Genomic DNA, 21,274 nt, shown 5'->3' with positions numbered 1-21,274 from the left:
TAGGATCTTAGCTCCCTGGCCAGGGTTGACACCTGCACCCTCTGCATTGGAAGGTGAAGTCCTGACCACCGGACCACCAGGAAGGTCCCTGACTCAGGGATTTTGAGCAGAGAATTGGTATAAGCAAAGTATCGTTGAGAAAATTCCCTCAGTAGTGGCATGAATATATATGTATATGTATATATGTGTGTGTGTGTGTATATATATATATATGGATTTGAGTCGGGGGGTGGGTGAACTGGAGGCAGGGGGACCTCTTACGGAGTCATGTCCCCCCCTTACATGAGACAAGCCTGCCTCTTGGTCATAGTGGAGAATGAAGATACAGATGTCAGAGCTTTGGAGGAAATGGTGACACATGGTGGGCTTAGGGTCTGAGGCTTATGCCTGAAAACGGTGCGCGACTTGGTCGGGGTCCTTTTCTCTAGGCAGCGAAGGTATTCCTGTCTTTACTGGGTGGTGAAGCGGGCAAGAATAATTCCAAATTACGGAAGACTGGGAGAGGAATAATGCAGTCAGCTACACTGAAGTCAGGCAAGACCTGGTTTTCAGGGTGCAGATAGACCTGAGTTGTTGAGTTACTTGACTTGAGGTGACAAGACAAGCTATTCGTGTTAGGCCTGGCATTTAGAAATGCATGACCAGAGTAAAAGAGACACATGAGCATTGAAGGAGGGAATGCAGGCTTCACCTGCAGTGAGTGGAAGTATTTTAAGAAAGAAATACAGAAGACACAAATAGAAGGAAAAAGCACTATTTCAGAGGTTGTCTTCTATGAGTTAATTCTTTTGTTTCTCTGGTCTTTAGTCATTCCAGAGTTTTCTCTTCTGTAACATTGATCAGTTGGGAAAGACTCTATGTGGATAATTGATGGCCATTCATAATAACATTAGCCGGGGGGAGGGAGGGAGAGATGGGAAAACTAAAACAATAAACAGTTATTTAGAGGGGAGTAAAAAAAAAAGAATTCTTACATGGAGCAATGGGAGAAGGAACAGTAGCTGTGAGAAAACTAGGGCAGAAGTTAAAGAGGAGAGCAGGTTCAGGTAAAGCGGATTGCTCTGTTGTTAAGATTGTAGGGCATGAGATGTTGGAGGTCCTGGAATGCCAACCAGAGCACGACCTTTTTTTCCTCTCTTGGAAACCTCAGCACAGTTCATTCAGAATTGATGATGTTTTCTCACTCTAAAAAAGATCTGACACTGGCAAAGGTTAGAATATTAAGGAAAAAAAGACCCGGTAGATTGAAAGTGGAGCCTGTCTGAGAAAACCTAACCTTCTCCGTGGGTGTTGGCTTCCTCCCTTATCTGATTGCTGAGAAGCTCACTTGCACTGACCCACCAGATTAACTGGCAGTATTCCCCCAGCACCTGTGGCCAAGCTAGCTCGGGTGGCAGGACATGGTTTTACAAAGTGCAGCCAAAGCGCATTCTCTCTGGCTTTCTCCTGACTTAGGATTTTCTAGCAACATGTTGCTAAAGGCAGACTTGCAAGCTTGGGATTTCTATCAAAGGTGGGACTATCTTATACAGTAGGTCAGCCTTCAGTTGCAGGGGTCAGAAAACCTACTCCATGGTAACAAGCAAAGAGGAAAATGTGACTGAGAATCAAGAGGCTGGCTTCAGGTGTAGCTGAATCCAGGAGCCCAGACGTAGCATAAGGGCTCAGTTCCTCTTGTTTGCTTCTGCACTACTGGTACCCTCAGGCTCTGTGATAATGCAGATGGATGTCAGCAGCCTCAGAGCTCACTTTCTCTCAGGTTCAAGGTCAGGGATAAAGAATAAAATTGTCTTAGCTGCAGTCCCAGCTAAGATCTCAGGGGGTGTCATTGATTCCATTTGGTCACATGCCTATCTCTGAACGAATCATTGTTGCCAGGGAAATACAGTATTCTGACTGGCCAGGATGGAGCCCCACCCAGACCTCAAGGACCAATATAAAGAAAGGGATGGAGCCCCAGAGATAAAATAGAAGTTATTTCCAGAAAGGGGGGCAAGGGACTAGAACTCATCCTGAAGTCCCTTTCTTCCCCTACCACCCCAAGAAAATTATTTTTCCGTGTAGAATTATGAGCAGTGGATAACAAGAGCTGGCTGCTTCTCATTAGATTGCAACACTCTAATGCCTAGAACGTAACAGAAATTCAGAAAACACTTTTAATCATGCTGATCACAGCGTTCGTGGATTGAGGTGACTTCTGTGTTTGACTAACTCACGGAACAATGTTAGAATGATTCATATCTCATCTTGAAAATCATAATTTCAGTATGTGCGAATTTTGTTTTTGTCATATACAAATGCCACTTGATTAGTGTTGTGCGTGAAGTTATTTGACTGTCGCATTAACTTGCAATATGCCTGAAAAGCAAAGTAATGAAATGACTGAGATCCACAGAACAGTTCTTGGTGTGTCCGGTGGTCACTTGGTGCAAAAGGAAGCTTCTGTTTGGGGTAGAGGCGCCAAAAGACACTTGAGGGCAGGTTGCCCTCAGTTCTCACCAAGAGTCTCAAGTTTGGCTTGGTCCATGCTTCTCTCACTGTGGCTGTCATTGTTCTCAGGTCTGCAATAAAATCATTTTTCTGATGAGCTTTGTGGGCAACTGTGGGACATTCACCAGAGGCTACCGGGCCATGGTTCTGGATGTTGAGTTCCTTTATCACCTGCTATACCTGCTGATCTGCGCCATGGGGCTCTTCGTCCATGAGTTCTTCTACAGTTTGCTGGTGAGTTGCTGGTGTTGAAAGATTTTACATGCTGAAAACTAGGAGAGCATGCTCTGTCCTTCCTTCTCATCACAGATCGCTCCTTTTCACAGTGACCGGTGTGCCTGGTCTAAAGAGGCAGTAGGCCCCTGGACTCAGTGTTTGGGGCATCAGGAAAGGAAAGCTACTCCCGAGAGAAGGTCTGATGAGAAGGAGCCCAGGGGGTGTGTGATCACACTGCCTGCACGCACGCTCAGCCTGTTACTTTACAGTGATAGATGATGCCCGCAGCCTGGCTCAGGAGATGTTACCTCCACACACCGTCCACACCCCCTTTGTTTTTCTTTATTTCTTGGGCTCAGCCAGCACTTACCAAAAGAATGTTTGTGTGACTGTCACCTTCTGACAGTTCTCATGGGATCCATCATCCAGTGAAAGCATATAGAAACAAGAGCAGGAGCTGTTTTCAAAGACCCAAGACCCCATGACAATGAACTTGATAGATTTATGGATCCAGGAGACCTTTTCAGCGGAAGTTGTCATGCTCCAGTCTGAGCTGAGTGGTTAAATGTCTTGATGCTATTATCTTCCTCCTGAGCAGGCTTTTAAGTGACAGACCACTGTCTGCTTATTCTGCTGTCATTACGGGGAATCTTGAACTGTGGAGTTGTAGATAAAAAACCATTTCCTTGTACCTATGTCATATGATAGGAGGCGTAAAATTGACCTTTCTGCCAGCAAAACCATCCATAAAGGAAATAGAAGAAATAGATTAAAATGTTGCTGAGGATAAAAAATATTCAGAGTCTAGGTGTTGACTAAAGATGAGGGACTTGGGAATTCCCTGGCAGTCCAGTGGTTAGGGCCTCTGTGCTTTCACTTCCAGGGGTGCAGTTTTGATCCCTGGTTGGGGAGCTAGGATCTTGCAAGCCCTGGTGAGACAAAAAAAAAAAAAACAACAAGGGACTTATTTGCAAAAAAAAAGGCAGAGCAAGGAAAGCACTTTGAGGAGTTGCAGTCCATGTGGTCTCCAGGCTGTGGCTTAACTGCTCTGCGCTGCTCACATCTACAAAATGGGGAGAGCAGTCCATGTCCCCACAGGGCCATCGTGGGGATTCTCCACCACTACGCGTGTCAGTCTGAGACCAGCCCCACAACAGAAATGCTGAGCGAGGGCCGTTATTACTGTCTCTGTCATCCCTTCTCCCATCCAAACCCCGTAAAGAACGCCAGGACTTGCTCCTTCCATTAGCGGCGCATGCTAGCAGACAGAGAGATGCATTCTTCCCCTTTATTTTAAAAATAGGTCTGACCAGACTTTGAGGTTTTAGGCAAAGAGGTCTCTGGATCCACTTGTGATGCCATTAGGTGCCCTATTTTGGTCACTGTCTATCAGAGACCTTTAGAGTTCTGTATATATTTCTAAGCCTTTTTGTCTCACATAGTAATCTGTGGAGGAGGTTCTAGCTTGTGAATCTGGGAGACCCAACAAATTCCTGGCCTCTCTGAGCCAAGGAGGCAGAGTTGAGTCAGGGGGCTCTGCCATCCCTGCTGAGGGGGGTCTCACTTGTGAGATTGGGTCTCACTTGTGAGATTGGAGAGTCCCCTTCAGAAATGCCATCTCGCCCAGGGAGAGGGTGACTCTTCCTACTGTCTACCATTTGTAGGTAAAATTAATAACTAACATTAAAATTTATTGGTTGATGGAAAATTATTATTAGGGTTAGGGTCCGTTTCCGCTTTGTTCATGGACAAGTCCTCCTCTTTTGTTCACTGGCAGTGCCACCTGGTGTCAGAAGCCGGGGGGTGTCCCAGTGAGTCTGGGCAGTGTCATCCCAGCCCTCCCAGGCTTCACAGTGTAGAAAAGAGCCGTTACTGTGAGTTACTGACGTGCCCCATGGGCTCCTTCCATCCCACCTCATGGGTGGGTCTGCCTCGGCGGTGGGCGATCTCTGCATGTGATCCCCGGAGAGGCTGGGCCTGGTGAGTCAGGTCACCTGCCCGGAGCCCCACGAGAGTCAGGGGCAGAGACACGACAGCTCCACAGCCCCGCTGACTCCAGGGTCTGAGGGTTGGAGCCCGGCCCTGAGCTGCTTTTCATTCGAGCCTGTGAAGAAGTCGCTGCCTCAGTGAAGGCAGTATTTCACGGCGCCATCTGCAGGCACGCTCTCCCAGCTCTCAGCTGTCACAGGGAGATCAGAGACGCTCAGAGCTCGCTGTGATGTTACCTGGGCTTGGTGCACTTTGAGAAGGACCTGCAGGATCAAGAGAGACCATAGCTGGATGCCTCTCCTCAGTGCTGCTGGGGGATTTCTAAACCATCTGGGCCTTGACTTTCCGGGACATCAAGTGAGGTGTTCCTTTTGGGGTCAAAGCAGCATTTGACATGTCTGTTGAGAACCGGAGGCAAAATACTGAAACTTCACTTTATTCCATAAATGAGGAAAGCCTGCGACAGAAAGGAACTGGAGGGAGACTGGGAGCGGGAAAAAGCCGCGTGTCACCAGCTTGTGCATGCTCCATGCCAGCAGGGCAGAAAGGCAGGGCCGGTGACTGTGCTCTGATGGAAGTTCACCCCCAAACGGGCTGAACCCGGTCCCCAGCTGCGTTCAAGCCGTGTCCTTAGAGAACTGTTAACAGCCCGAGATGAAAGTGTGCAGAGTTCATTCGCAGGCAGGTAACAGAAGGAGAAATGCAGATAGGCAGTAAATGTGCAGGTGTTCTAATGTCAAACAGTGACATACTAATTAAAATATGATCCCATGTTGGAGCCGTGATGTAAGGAAAGGTTCAAAGGTGTGAACGTGCCCAGTTTTACTGAGAGTGAGCCAAAAAGAGCATCATTTTCTAAGTGGTTGGGATAAATTGGCATAGCCTTTCTGGAAGGCAATGGAGCAAAACGTATGTGTGTCACAACATTTGACCGAACAATTCCATTTTTAGAAACTTGACGGAAAGAAATAACTGGATAGGCGAGTATAGAGGCATGTACATACAGAGGTGTTCATCACAGCATTACTCTTAATGATATATAATTGAAACTATCTTGACTGTTTCAAAAAGAAAAAGAAGAGGGTTGAGTAGACAGCAGTTTTTCAATACACTAGAATACTAGGTGAACATTTTTGTTTTTGAAACCAACATGAACTTTATGATTTTCTTCCTCAGGTCGAAATCAGAATAATTATAACAGAAACAAAGCTTATGGTAAAGCTTTGTTCACAAAAACATCATGAAGTAAAACTTGCTTTAGTGAAGATCCATGTGCATAAAATGAAAAAGCTCTCCAAAATCCAAATAGATCTAATTGTTCTTTTTATTAAATATCAACATAGATAGCAACTCTGTTGTCCAAATTCAAGAGAGTATAAATACCTCAGGATGATATTGAAATAATGTCTAATATAAAATGAATGAATGTACTAGAAGGAAGAGAGAAAAGGTATTTCCAGAAAATTAGAACACTGCTTATTATTAACCAGAGTTGTGTTGATACTTATTCATTTAGATTTGACAAAAGGATACTATTTTAGGGACTTCCCTTGTAGCTCAGCTGGTAAAGAATCTGCCTGCAATGCAGGAGACTCTGGTTCAATTCCTGGTTTGGGAAGATCTGCTGGAGAAGGGGTAGGCTACCCACTCCAGTATTCTTGGGCTTCCTATTTGGATCACACTCTCCCAGTCTCTCAATCAGGCTGTAACCTGGGCAGGTACTTTAAATACGTGATCTTTTTTTTACCTGAAAATGTTCATAATTCTCTTAGGAAGCAAGCCGACTATATGCCACATTATGGTATAATACTTTTATAAAAATATATATGCATAAGTTACATTTTTTCCATTGTAATAAGGCCAGAAGGAAAGAACTTATTGAATAAATGTCTATGGATATTGGAATAATTAGCATTTTTTGTTTTTCTTTTTCCTTTGTGCTTTTTTTGTGTTTTCAAAAGTCTCCTCCATTGAACTCGTCTAATTTTCTAGTTAGAAGAAAGCATTTCCTTATTACAAAGTAATGCATGGCCATTATTTTAAAATCAGAAATTATAGATAAATGAAAAAAAAATCACTTGTTATTTCAGTGATTTGGGGGCCGTATAATCTCTACAGTTCTTACCCGCAAAAAACAAGTGTCATTTGTTGTCTGAAGTTGCTCTTTCTTGCTGCTTCATAGTGGCTTGCTAGAAAATATTTAACCAGCATTAGCAGCAGCATTAGCCTTTTGTACTCTTAGATCTGAATTAAGGCCTCTTCTCTGCTTCCTTTTAAGTGTCCTCCTTTACCCGATGCCCTTAACTGGCCTCAGGGCACAGACTGGCCTTCTGGAGGCAGAGGGCTAATTGAGCAGAAAATGAACTCCGATGTCAATTTCTGCATTGAAAGGGACTCTGAGATCAGCTAGTTCAGTCCACTGACTTCACAGATGTGGAAACTGAGGTCCAGGGAGGTTTCACAGCCAGATCAACATCTTGCAACAAATTTAAAGCAGAGACAGGGTTCACATGCCTGTCCCTGGACTCCCTTGGCTCTGCAGTCATTCCCTGGAGCCGTTTAGAGGCAGGATTCTCAGGAAGAGATCAGATGTCATCAGCAGGACCATATTAAAACCAGCTCCCAGCTCCAAAATAACCCCATTCAGCCCTTCTCTAGTGGCTCCCCACCATTTCTCCAGCCAAATATCTGAGATTATACTTCTTAGAAGACCAGCCACTGGTCTCCTGTACCTCTGAGTACCGACATGGGGCCTCCATTTCTCATAAAGCCAACTTCTTGCAAAGCCCAGGCCCGTTGGCAGAGGTCAGGCCAAGATTACGAGCATGTCGTGAACAGCAGGTTGTCTCAGCCCCTCCCAGTGGGATGAGAGGCGGTGAGGCTTCCTGGTGTGTGACCACCACCAGCTTCCCTGCCACATTCTGTCAGGGTGGCCTTGGCCCAGGATCTTCATCAGGAAAGTAATGATAATTATTACCATTGGTTGTGTCCTTAGCACATACGTATGAGTGTATGCTAAGCACTGTATGTATATTGTCTCTTTATTCTTTATGGTAACTCTGTCTCTTCCACTCTGCAAATGGCAAGACTGAGGCTCGCAGAGGAAGAGGTTGGTAGCTGGTCCAGGTGACAGCAAGTGGCTGAACTGGGGTTTGAACCTCTGTCCAACTCCAGAGACCCTGCCCCCTAGTCTGGCCCATAGCAGCTCAGGGACCTGCGGTCAGGGACCAGGACTCAGCCAATCCTGTATCCAGAGTGGCTGACCCTTAACAGAAGCTCCATCAAATGGCCCCTAAATGACCGCACACCAGGCCCCTCCTCCCCTTCCTCTCCCCTGTCCCTTGCAGCTCCCTGGTACAGGCCTGTGTTTTGTCTAGTCCCAGGACCTCGAAACTGTATGTAGACAACTTGAAATCACTATTGTTTTCCACCCTCCTCTTCTATATTTGTTTTTCCTTATTTTTACTATCTCGGTTTTCACTATTAAGATGGGCAAGTGTAACATATTAAGAAAAGAGTATAATGCTTTTTTAAATTTTTATTTTTAATTGAAAGCTAATTGCTTTACAATACTGTGTTGGTTTCTGCCATACATCAACATGAATCAGCCGTAGGTATACATATGTCCCCTCCCTCTTGAACTTCCCTAGAGTAGAATGCTTTTGAGTTAGCCAAACGGTAAATTCTTTATAAATGAAGTTGTCCTTGGGGACATTGATGTTCGTCTAATAGAGATGCTTCTTAACATTGTCCCCTTGTCCTTTTTTTTGTTTGTTTTTAAAGCTTTTTGATTTAGTGTACAGAGAAGAGACTCTGCTCAACGTCATTAAAAGCGTCACTCGCAACGGCCGGTCCATCATCTTGACGGCGGTTCTGGCTTTGATCCTGGTTTACCTGTTCTCCATAGTGGGCTACCTTTTCTTCAAAGATGACTTCATCTTGGAAGTAGATAGGCTGCCCAATGAAACCTCTCTTCCAGGTGGGTTTGGACCTTCTGATCTTTTTTTAATGTTAAAAGAATGTTTCCTGATTACAACTGAACGAAAAATGATGACTTCGGCAGTGTAGGTATTTCCCTAACACTCAAGAGTGTGAATTGAATCCAGGACTCAGTTTTCACTGCATTCAGAGGGTGATATGATACGTCAGATGCTAAGTGTGAGTGTCCAGATGCTACATTTAATTTATTTATTGAATTTCTATTTTAAACTTGTGCAACGTTTTCTTAAAAGTTTGACCAGTGTATATTGGGAGTATTGGAGTAGGCATCCCTTGGCTTTGTAAGTCTATTTCTAGCAATTTATCCTTTAAAAATAGAACTGTAGAAGCAGATGTTCATTGCAGGGTGAAATTGGAAGCAATCTCAATGTAAGGGAGTGTTTCATTAGAGTACGGGTCATCCATGGGGTGGTGAACCCTATGGATATGGTACGTCTTTATAAACCTTCATGGAAAAGTAGCCAAGATATGGTGAGAAACTGCAGAAGAATAAGTACAATAGGATCGGTGTAGATATTTTTTTTAATGAAAAATCTCACACCTGTGCTCTGTTGCTGTCATGTTCGACTCTTCCGTGACCCCATGGACTATAGCCTGCCAGGCTCCTCTGTCCATGGGATTTGCCAGGCAAGAATACTGGAGTGGATTGCCATTTCTTTCTCCAGGGGATCTTCCCGACCCAGGGATTTAACCCATGTCTCTTGCATCTCCTGCATTGGCAGGCAGATACTTTACCACTGTGCCACCTGGGAAGCCCCTAAAAAGCTCATATATATCTTTTAAAATATGGAAGAATATACACCCAAACTGCAAGTAGTGGCTGTCTCTTGGACCTTTTTACAATATACAAGTTTTATACTGAGCGCATATGATTTTAATTTATAGCAAAACCAGAAGAGATTTCCTATTACGAGAGAGAGAGACAGTGATCATACACTTGAGTGATCCCCAAGTGCTCGTTTCCCTCAATTAAAATACTTGACACTAGTAAGTGAAATATTACTGGTTTTTCATCAGATAGCCAGGCGCCCTGAGTCCAAGGAGCAAACTAGAATTGTGACTAAGCCAGACAAGCCTTTTTCTCCCTCCCAAAGTCTGCATTCTTGGCATGTAACCCAGCCTCCAAGTTGACATTCACTGCCAACCATCTTAGGGTTCTGAACTAAACTGATCTGATGCCATTCCTGCTTCTCACGCAGACTTGGTCTAAATCTTGCTGGAGTCTGTGTGTTCAGTAGTATCTGTCAGGGAGTTTCAGCTGTTTGTCTTTAAAGTTGGAGAGGTGCTATTTAAGTGCGATATTTCTAGTAAGCTTACAGGAATTGACATTTCTGGCTTTTTTCCCATCCAGATCACCCAACGAAAGTGTAAATTGCATCTCTGCTTCGGATTTATAGGCAGGATTGGAGGGTGTTATTTATGTAAAGAATTGTTTAATCAGCCGTGAATTTGGGACTTCAAACATTTTAACCATATGCTGCCAGATTGTTCATCATAAAATTGCCTTCTCTCTCCCAGAAGCCAGCGAGAGTTTGGCAAGTGAGTTCCTGTACTCTGACGTGTGTAGGGTGGAGACTGGGGAGAACTGCTCCTCTCCGGCACCCAAAGAAGGTAGGACCTCGCAGCCTTAAGCCCCACGTTAGTGCCAGGCTCCCCACAAGGCTTAGGTGCACGTGACATTGGAAGCAGATGAAAGCAGACTCACTGCTCAGACGGCCAGGAGCAAGGAGGAGAGGCAGGGAGAGAGGAGGGGAATGAAGCGGGGAGTCTATATGGGAATAAAATGGCGGCTTAATTGCTCCAGTATTTACCGAGTGCCCACTGTGTGCCTGGGGCTGTGTTGTATTCTATTCTTGTTGTTTACTCTGTAAGGCGTGTCTGACTCTGCCTTGGAGGTAGAATACAGCATGACTAGGGAAATGATCATGAGGAGTAAGAGTCGGAAGAAACGAAGCCAGAGAGGTCAACAAAGGACCAGATTTTGAAGGGTCTGCAGGTCAGGTTAAAGCTTACTCAAAGGTTGATCCAAGTTGTTGAGAGGGGAGTGATATGACTTGACTGGTGTTTTAGCAAGACCTTTCTGGCTGCAGCTGGAGAAAGAACAAGGCAGTCAAAAAATTTTACCCCCTGAAGACTAGTCTCCAATTTAAGGTGTAAAACGATTTGTCCACAGAACCAATTGTAAAAGGTTGCTGCTGTTGTTATTGTTATGTAGTTGCTAAGAATCTTCTGTGAGACTCTGTGACCCCATGGACTGTAGCCCACCAGGCTCCTCTGTCCATGGACTTCCCAGGCTTGAATACTGGAGTGGTTTCCCATTTCCTCCTCCAGTGGATCTTACCAACCCAAGGATAGAACCCATGTCTCCTGCATTGGCAGGCAGATTCTTCACCACTGAATCACTAGTGAGACTCATAAGCAGCTATCTAAGTTGAAATGTCTGTTCAGCGCTGAGACTGGAGTTGAAAATCTGAAAAGTTTACAGTATTTTAGATTTAATGGAGGTAAGGGCAGTTCTGGGCTTGAGAAATGAACAGGGTTTAGTGAACACAGTGGTGACAAAGAAAGCCTTTGACGCTTGATTCCTTTTTTTATTCTCCGGCTCCTGTCTGTCCGCTGGTGAGATGGCATTCAGGAAGCTTGATCTGCAAATCCTGGTCTGTCTTGCCGCTCACGTTCTAAATTCCCCCTGACTTGCCCTGTTCGCAGAGCTGGTCCCTGCAGAAGAGACAGAGCAAGATAAAGAGCACACGTGCGAGACGCTGCTGATGTGCATCGTCACGGTGCTGAGTCACGGGCTGCGGAGCGGGGGCGGAGTGGGCGATGTGCTCAGGAAGCCATCCAAAGAGGTAGCTGCGCCCCAGGGGAAGGAAGAGCGGGGGGCGGGGTGGCGGGGAGAGCGCAGCGCAGTGGGCTCCAGCGTAAACTGCAGACGCGGGGGCAGCGCCAGCGCCGAGAGCGGTGACGGGTAGACGCGCAGAGCCAGCTGCTTAGGGCTCCTTTTCACTCTGGTTCTCATCAAATTGTGATGCTGGGCGGAAGCCCCCCCCCCCACCCCACCCCCCCGCTCCCCGCGCTGTGGAAAGGGGCAGCTTCCGCCCTCCCCTCCGTCTGCTAAAATGATTCTTTTCTTCAGGCCCTTCTGGCCTTCCTGAACACATTTGCAAACCCTTTAGATCCCAGGAAGTGGGCAGGTGCCACATGACACTTGGAGAACTCACGATATACCCAGGGGGTGTGAAAAGAGATGAGGTTGTGGCTCTTACAGCTTGATGCCCAATGTGCTGCTGGGGGTGGGGGGAGCCAGGGGGCTTGGGACATCTGATTCGGGTGCATTCAGTCCCACTCCTCTGCCCTGAGGTCTGCAGACCCAGGGGTTGGGTAGGGGGGTACCTGCTGACAGGTTACACCACCTGCACCCCCACCATCCCTACCCCCCCACCCCCACTCCTCTTTTCCAGGAGCCCCTCTTTGCTGCTCGAGTGATCTATGACCTCTTGTTCTTCTTCATGGTCATCATCATTGTCCTTAATCTGATTTTTGGGGTCATCATTGACACCTTTGCCGACCTGAGGAGTGAAAAACAGAAAAAAGAGGAGATATTAAAGACCACGTGCTTTATCTGCGGTGAGTGGGGCCCCCGGCTCTTGCTGGGAGGTTGGGATGGGGTGCTCTGGCCCACAGTGGGAGGGGCTGCTGCCTTCCCCCACGTCCCTGTCCTTGACTCTCTGCTCTGGGAGAGAGTCTGCTCTGGGCCTCTGCTCTGTTATCCTGGGAAACATCTGCAGCACCATGGATTAGTGGCGCAGTTGCTGGTTGGTTTTAAGAAATAAAGTTTGGGGTAGCAGAAACATCGTTGTACATTATTTGAAATGTATGTGTCTTCGGGCCTTTTGGTTGTTGGGCTGCCAGACTATCTCTTGTTCCCATTCTAATTAGAATGGAGCTCTTTCACTCAACTCCAGCCTGTGGATGTCTTCACTGCAGATGGTATCAGGTTTTCAGTGGAAATACAGCCCTCTTAGAGCATATGGCGGAAATGCTCACAGCTTGGAAGTCAGACTTGTGTTCTGATTAAGCCTCTGACACTTATGAGCCATGTAACCATGGTACAGTCACTTCAGTTCTCTGAACCTTTATTGCTCATCTGTAAAATGGGTACAATAATGTACTTCTCTGCATTATCTTAGGACTTAGTTGAGGTAGTTTATGAAACAGTCCTAGCATAGAGCCTGTACAGTGTAGACACCTACTAATAAGTAGTTAACTGCTATGCAGGAGAGGTGCATGGGGTACCAAAGAAATCATTGTCAGTCTAACTCCAAGGAAATACCTGTAAAATGCAAAGTAATCATGTAGGAATTTGGGAGCTAAGTAATCATTTCAGGATTGTTCCTAATATATCAATGGTTATTAAATACATAAATTTCTCACCAGTATGTATACTCAAAGTGATCACGTTTCCATTTTTAAAACTAAGATCATAGCTTTTTGCCCCTTAAAACCATTTAAACCTTGTCATTTTGACAGTTCCAGAGTTTCAGAAAAGTCACAAGAATAGTACAAAGAATTTTTGTGGACTCTTCATCCCAATTCCCCACATATTGAAGTGACACTTTAATATGTTTATTATCATTTTCTTTATTCACATACACACTGTTTCTCTGAGCGATTTGAGAGTGATTGACATGGTGCCCCTTTATCTCTGTTTCAATACTATATATGTCCTAAAGATAGGCACCTTCTCTTACACATGCAATATAATTATGAAAAGTGGGAGATTAACAAGGATGTCATACTTTTACTTAATCTACATATTCTATTCAAAGTTCACACTTTACCCTAATAATATCCTTTATAGCAAAGGTAAGTCCCAGGTCATGTGTTGAGTTCATTGACATTTGTGAAGAATTTAAAAGTCAGTTATCTTATCAAATGTCCCTTGGTTTGGGACTGTCTGATGTTTTCCCACGGTGTGAGATTAAGGTTATGGATTTCTTATAGGAACATCAGAGAAATAGTGTATTCTCCTCAGTGCATAATATCAGGAGGTGTTAGTCATTCAGTCATGTCCGACTTTTTGCAACCCCATGGACTGTAGCCCGCCAGGCTCTCTGTCCATGGGATTCTCCAGGCAAGAATACTGGAGTGGGTTGCCATTTCCTTCCCCAGAACATCAGGAGGTACATGATGCCCGTTCATCTTCTAACTGGTCATATTAACGTTGATCACTTGGTTAAGATGGTAATGGCCCTGTTTCTCCACGGAAGTTACTTTTCTTCTTCTTGTACCATTGAGAACCATTTTATAGGGAGATCCTTTGAGATGACATAAATATTGCATTAACTCTTAAACATTAACTCATCAGTTTCTGCATCCAGTTTTTGCCTGAGTCTGTGATTGTGATGGTTGCCAAATGATGATTTTTATTTACTTTATTATTATTTCTACATTTGTTTATTGGCTCTTTAAGAAATAGCTTTCTCTTTTCTCCATGTATATTTGAAGTTTGTATTTGTAACAACATGAATTCTTGTGGTTTTTGTTAATTCAGTGGATTATAATCCTTTACTGTCATAATTTATTTTGATGCTCAAACTGCCCCAGATTTGAGAGCTCCTTCAAAGCTGCTTTCTGTACTTTGCCACATCACCATCATTTATTACAGACTTCCTCAGTGTTTTTAGCACTGTGAGGTATTACAGGCTCCAGCTCACCTCGTACCTTCTCTCACCCAGCGCTGGTATCAGCGATTTCTCCAAAGAGCCCTAGTTCTGTTCAATGGAGAATGATATTTAGAATCCAAGATCTGGTCACTGGGCATGCTCATTCCTGTTGGTGTGCCACTGCTCCGAGGGCTAATTAGGGCATAAATCTAAAGGATACATGGATCCACACAGTTTTGTATCTATTTTTATAAACATGAAAAAGGATGAGGTCATCCTCAGACCTCTAATTCCAGTTCACCATTACAGAGTTTCTTCTTTCTCCCTGTCCATATTTGTGCTCCATATTTCTCTAACAGTTAGATATCTGGCTCCCAGTGTCACCATATATTTATCTATTTGCTCAACCTAAGAATACACAGAAACTAGTTTCAGAATTACTCACCCAGACCTCTGCAAAATATAAACTTAGCAGCTAGAGTTCAAAATGTACGTAAAGTTCCTTCTGTCCTTACTCTGCCTCCTCAAAAACCTTTTAACATGTCTGTATTTTGGCATTTACCTGGGAGAAAGGACTCCCGTTCACTGGTTGTCTGCTGTGTGTGAGCCTGTCACACCCATGCTCAATTAACCCCCACGTGCTCTTGGAACCCAGACGGTGTCTTCCCATCCCCTGCAAAGGTAGCTAAGGCATGCTGGAGACCTAACAATGACTGGTGAGTGACAAAGATGGAAATCAAGCCCAAGTCCATCTGACTCACAGCCTGTGTTTTCCTGCTAGGATACAAAAGTGAACGCGTTTATAAGGCCAACAGAACCGAACTCTTTATAAAGGCAGGCATGAACCCACAACCTCCTCTGTTCTGGCAGTTCTTTCATGAGTTTTTCTGCAGCATGGCTGCCCACTCAGGGCTCTCTGTCTCTTTTTAGGGTTGGAAAGAGACAAGTTTGACAACAAGACCGTCACATTTGAAGAGCACATCAAGGAAGAACACAACATGTGGCATTACCTGTGCTTCATCGTCCTGGTGAAAGTGAAGGACTCCACGGAGTACACAGGGCCCGAGAGTTACGTGGCGGAGATGATCAAGGTGAGCGGGCAGGGCTCCTGGAGGCAGGTCACCCTGGAGCCTTCAGGCTGGCTTCCCAGCTTACAGCGCAGTGCTGGGAGCTAGCAGGGACGACGACAGTGATGTCTGCTCATCCTTTATCATGGGCCAGGCGTCAGGCTCTAGAACTCCATGTGTCTTCACATTTAAGAAGCCCCAGATGGGGTGTCATCTCCATTTTAAAGGAGGAAATACTGAGGCTCAGAGAGATGAGCACATGGCTACCTACTAGGACTGGGGTTTCACCTTGTACCTCACGCATAGCTGGCCTTTTATGTACTCGGCCTTTTTTTTATCTGTTCCTTTATTTTTTATATTTATTTATTTTTCACTGTACTGAGTCTTCGTTGCTGCTTGGGTTTTTCTCTAGTTGTGGCAAGCAGATGCTGCTCCTGATGCAGTGCTCTGGCTTCTCATGGCAGTGGCTGCTCTTGTGGAGCCCAGGCTCTAGGCACATGGGCTCAGCAGTTGTGGCTCCCAGGCTTCATTGCCCCTCGGCGTGTTGGTTCTTCCCTTGACCAGGGATTGAATCCTTGTCCCCTGCATTGGCAGGTGTATTCTTAACCACTGGACCAGCAGGGAAGCCCACTTGGCCTCTTCTCTTGATAACGGATCCCTGCCTGTTTTTTCTCCTTATGTAAGACCTGGTCTCTAAGTGGTATGTTTTTAAAATGATCACTCGGTGGCGTTCAGCCTGGTTGGTCCATTTGGCCTCAGCCTCACCTTTCTGGGAGACGCTCTGCTAATCATCAGGGAGGGATCATGTGATGGAGGCATTTGAGTCCCAGATTAATCCCAAATTAATCTTCTTGCTGATGAGTCCCAGGTCCCAGGAAAGGGGAAGCCAAGCAGGTGTGCAGAGCGCTCTTCCCAGGCCAAGCACTGTGGAGGCTCCAAACACATGCTCTGAGGCTCCCAGGCCAGCTGTCCTTTCGTACCCGTGGTTCTGAACTTCATTAAAACGTTCGGGGGTGTATGGCCAAGCAAAGGAGGCATGCAGTGTGAAGTTTAGGGGCTCTGTGATTTACACCGCTCCCTCTGCAGAGGAGAGCCATCAACTGTGAATGAAGACCACACAACTGACTGATGCCCTTCATGCTGCCAAGGGCTGGAGCCCTCTGCCGTACTCTGTGTATAGCACTGTGCTGTGCTCAGTTGTGTCCGACTCAGCGACCCTGTGGACTGTAGCCCACCAGGCTCCTCTGTCCATGGGATTCTCCAGGCAAGAATACTGGTGTGGGTTGCCATGCCCTCCTCCAGGGGATCTTCCCTCCCTACCCAGAGATGAACCCTCATCTCTCGTGTTGGTCGGTGAATTCTTTTGAGCCTTTGTGTGTTTCTTATGCAGATGCAGTCCTAACGCTCTGTATGTAAATAAACCCCAGCTGAGGATTGCTCACTGGCAGTGGGCGTGGGCAGGCCAGCACTCACATGGCCCTAGTTCTTTAGCACCCAGGTTCTGGGGGGCTTCCTGGGGATGCCATCCCGAGGAGGCCCTGAAGTCTAACTGTGTGCTTCTAATAGTTCAGAGTACACATGAGTCATACCGAGAGCTGGTAAGAATTCAGCTTCTGATTCAGCGGGCACTAGCAGAACTCGAGATTCTGCATTTCCAACCAACATCCAGGGGATGCCAGAGCTGCTGGTCCGTGAACCACACACTGAGTAGTAAGAGTTCAACAGAAGAGACAAAATAGACACTGATGTAAGAAATCATCCTCCGAGCTGTTTCCGTGAGTGCTGAGAAGAAGTATTCCTTCCTCTATGGGTTGAGCCATCTGTGGTCTGTGAACCTCTCCCATATCTTTTACGCATTTAATAAAGAAAACTACCTAAGTGGGGAGCCAGGAAGGGTGAACTCTGGGGATGAGAAATAGATGGGGTTTCACCCCAGAGATGACTGTCCTAAAGGTTTTGAAAAAGAGAGAAAGGTATGGAACTTCCCTGCTGGTCCAGTGGTTAGGACTCCTTGCTTCTGCTGCTTTGAGTGCGGGTTTGATCCCTGGTCGGGGAGCTAAGATCCCTCAAGCCACCTGTCACAACCAAATGAAAGAAAGAGAGGGAGAAGGGTAAAGAGACAAGAGTGATTAGAGTAGGAGAAGGGAAGGAGAAAAAGTTAACTCAGAGAAGGAGGATAAATAGACACAAGGGCGGTGGGTGTGGAGGTGGTGGGAGTCCTCTTCTACAGATGAAAGTTGGGCTTAGGGTTAAGTCAGTTGCCCAGGCAGCGCTCAGCGGCTGAGCTAGGATGCAGGCCCAGGCTTAATGGACTGAACTCCATAACCTTCACGTTGGGTGAACACGGCAAGGATGCTGGCAGCTCTAGGCCGGGCGGAAGCAGGGTCTGTTCTTATGGAGACTGGACCTTGTGGTGGTTGCTGGTGCAGATGTTCACAGGTCAGGTTTCCAGGCTCGGGACACATGAACTGAAAGGTCTTCAGGACCTTTCTTTTCCTCTTGATGTTCATAGTACTGAATTAAACCATGTTTGAACATTCGTGCTAACACAAACCTATCTGTATTGTGTATAGCAGCCTGCATTCGCGGGAGAAGGCAATGGCACCCCACTCCAGTACTCTTGCCTGGAAAATCTCATGGACGGAGGAGCCTGGTGGGCAGCAGTCCACGGGGTCACGAAGAGTTGGACACGACTGAGCGACTTTACTTTCATTTTTCCCTTTCACGCATTGGAGAAGGAAATGGCAACCCACTCCAGTGTTCTTGCGTGGAGAATCCCAGGGATGGGGGAGCCTGGTGGGCTGCTGTCTGTGGGATCGCACAGAGACACGACTGAAGCGACTTAGTAGCAGCAGCCTGCATTCTCATTCAATTCTTTAATGTTTAGAAGAGGTGGCTTGTAGTTTTCACCCTAGTCACACCTTCCTTTTCTCCCCCACCCCACTTTGTCTGCTTCTCTCTAGAGTATTCGAATGTGCCCCATCTTTAAATCTTTTGGGGGCCAGTTTTGAAGTTTTCTGTTAATCACCTTACTTTACAGTCACAGAAAACTCCGCAGTGCTTTTGGGTTTCTGTCTTGATCATAAAGACTTATCGGGAGCCTTGTGAGCAATCAGCTGACAAGGATTAAGGGCCAGAAGTCACCCCCAGCCAGCTACCCTGCCTGCCCAGAGCCCCTGCATTCACTGAGCTTTCCCAGCCATGCCATTCTTGGTGGGAGAACTTCTTGTCACATCTTCTATAAATCTTTGCATCAAGGAATTCTTACCTCAGTGTCCGAGTTGCTGAGAAACCAGATGTCTGTCTCATGCGCTAGGAGAGGGCCCAGGAAGTATTAGATCCACCAGCCACAAGGCAGTGCCTTTTTGCCAACACCGTTCCTGGCAGAGTCTGGCTCTAAAGCTGCGTGAATCCCTGCTGGGGGCTCTGTGAAGAGCGCCAGCCCCCGCAGGCTGGAAACTGGGGGTGCCCAGCCGAGTCACTCAGTGGGAGGCCACCAGCCCGTGGGAACTCGAGCCACGGTGGAACAGGCAACCAGCCCCCATTGCGAACCTACTTAGAGGCTGCAAGGCACCCCAACCAGTGGGGTGGTGGGGGGCGGTCTTCCCAGCATCCTTTCTCAGGAGTTGAGTGTCTGTCTGGGAGGAGGAGAAGTCAGGAGACCTCTCAAGGAGGCCAACGCTGCGAAGCTGAGAGGACTCCAGCTTCGAGGAGGGAGAAGGGCAGTGGATGAGCAGTGTCAGAGATGGAAGGAGAAGTCGTCCGGGGGCCCCTTTGGCTTCCATCCGGTCCCAGGACTCCTCAGGAAAACCACCTCTTGCTTCGTGGCTGGAGGCTGGAGGTGTTGACTTCCTCAGTTCTCCTTAGCCCGTTGATTAAGATCCCAGAGACTTCTAAAGAACTGGGGCATCATGGCTGCCAAAGGACCACCTGGCAGAACCAAATGGGAAAGGTCCCCCGGGTCACTTGCAAGGTGGGGGAGCTTCCCAGACACCCCGAAAGCAGCCACTTTGCAAGTAGATTGTGTCAGGGATGGCAAATAGGTTTTCACTTCAAAAACCAACAAGTGCTTCGTGGAACCCATCAGGGGCTCTGATGGGAGAAGGGTTCTAAGGAGACAAGCTGACTTTGAAAGGGTGACTCCTGAGGCTGCGGTTCCCACGAGAACCAGCTGGCGGTCAGGGAGCCAGGATGTCTTCTTTCTAGAAACAGATTCGTCTGGAGGAAAAGAAGGCACATCAGATGCTCTGCCTCACATTTGGGAACTTAGCAGCCAGAGGTTCACCCACAAATTCTCATCTAAACATAACAGGACACCATTTCCCTCTCCTCCTAATCGTCCCCTTTCCTTTCACTGGAGATGAGACATTCCTTGCAAAGCCAGGGTCAGGCTGCTGCCCGCCGTGAAGCTGTCATACCCAAGAATGGGATCTGCAGGCAGAGAAGTGAAGGTGTGAGTCTTGGCTCTGGCCCATTCAAGCCAGGTAACCCCAGGCAAGTCACAGAATGTCCCTGACCAGACTTCCCAGCTGTGGATCGGGGTTAAAACCCCTTCCCATGTCCTTGGGGTGGTGGTAAGGAGGGGAATATGTGGGCCCCGGCGTGGGGTGGTAAGTGCTGGGGGAGGGAGGCAGTGAGTGATGGAAGGGCCAGAGGAGCAGACACGGAGCCATGACCGGGTGGTAAACAGAGAACCTGCAGTGCTGACAACTGCCGTGATCGCGTCTCCTGGGTGCCCGGAAAGCATAAGGTCCTGTGGCTGTTTGCACGCTGTTGCTAAGGAAAGTCAGAATGGGCATCTTGACTCTGAGAACCTCCTCCCATGGGAAATTCCTGTGGCCTCTCTCTCTTAAATTTAAAGCTGTTGAAAGTGAGAAGAAAGTGTTAGTTCTTCAGACATGTCCGACTCTTTGTGACCCCATGGACTGTAACCCACCAGGTTCCTCTGTCCATGGGATTCTCCAGGCAAGAATACTAGAGTGGGTTGCCATTCCCTTCTCCAGGGGGTCTTCCCGACCCGGGGATCGAACCTGGGTCTCTTGCATTGCAGGCAGATTCTTTACCATCTGAGTCACCAGGAAAGCCGTTAAACATTGAGGCAGGACAAGACTGACATTGTCACTGTCTGTCCGTGGAGTGGGTCACGGGTACTTGTGACTTTTAGGGCTGTCCTCCACTCAGGCTCACTGCCCGGGACCAGGGCCTCCGGCACCGTAGGGAGTGGCCCCTGCATCCTGTGTATGAGAGTCTTATCACCAGTATGTATACTGGGTTCGATGTGGGTTTGTGTGTCGGCTCTGCACACATGACGGGCGTCAGTGCCGGGAGCTGGTGGCCACAGGGCGCTCAGCCTCGGCTGTGACTCTCAGCGCCACCCGGTGTACTGCGGATTTGGTCTCAGATTCGTTGACTCAGGCCCCAGACAGGGCTGAACTTTCAAAGAAATGTGACTACAGGGTGACCTCACTTAGCCCTAGCAGTTCAAGGCAGGAGAAAAAAACCCTGAGTTCCCTTCTCCTGGTATGAACTTGGAACTTTGGCGCTACCACGTAGAGTTTTGGTGATAACCCTTGTAACAAGCAGACTGTTTTTAACCCTCCACTACACGTCAGTTTTCACGAGACTTTACATACCACATGCCCGTGTTTGAGAGATGTTAGCTTTTTTCTGGTGCCAGCTGATATGAAAATGTGTGTGAGTCTGTATATGATGATTTGATTGGCCACGCAGTCCAATGTATTTAACCAGAATAAGTAGGAAGTTAGTTGTGCATATCTTTGCCTAAAGGAATTTAAATACTGCACAGTGGATGCATTGTAGGTCAAAGATCAAATATGTGATTCCCCT

The 21,274-nt window shown here is 46.9% G+C and overlaps 1 protein-coding gene across 6 annotated transcripts in view; it reads left to right on the top strand.

Annotated features, from left to right (window-relative positions):
* ITPR1 (inositol 1,4,5-trisphosphate receptor type 1) overlaps positions 1 to 21,274 on the top strand; it is a 355,416-nt gene that overhangs the window by 309,887 nt on the left and 24,255 nt on the right. For all 6 annotated transcript variants that reach the window (XM_086366623.1, XM_086366621.1, XM_086366622.1 and 3 more), the window contains 6 exons: positions 2,560 to 2,724; positions 8,479 to 8,674; positions 10,213 to 10,305; positions 11,404 to 11,543; positions 12,156 to 12,321; positions 15,291 to 15,451. In XM_086366623.1, coding sequence (XP_086222749.1) covers positions 2,560 to 2,724; positions 8,479 to 8,674; positions 10,213 to 10,305; positions 11,404 to 11,543; positions 12,156 to 12,321; positions 15,291 to 15,451 — 921 coding nt within the window. The remainder of the gene's footprint in view (positions 1 to 2,559; positions 2,725 to 8,478; positions 8,675 to 10,212; positions 10,306 to 11,403; positions 11,544 to 12,155; positions 12,322 to 15,290; positions 15,452 to 21,274) is intronic.

Source organism: Bos grunniens, chromosome 22 (assembly GCF_055505025.1).
Source record: "Bos grunniens cultivar Pamir isolate PY7600 chromosome 22, Bosgru_T2T1.0, whole genome shotgun sequence".
Classification (NCBI taxonomy): Eukaryota; Metazoa; Chordata; class Mammalia; order Artiodactyla; family Bovidae; genus Bos; species Bos grunniens.
Note: the sequence above shows the minus strand (reverse complement) of the source record. Positions and strands in the feature narration are given on the sequence as shown.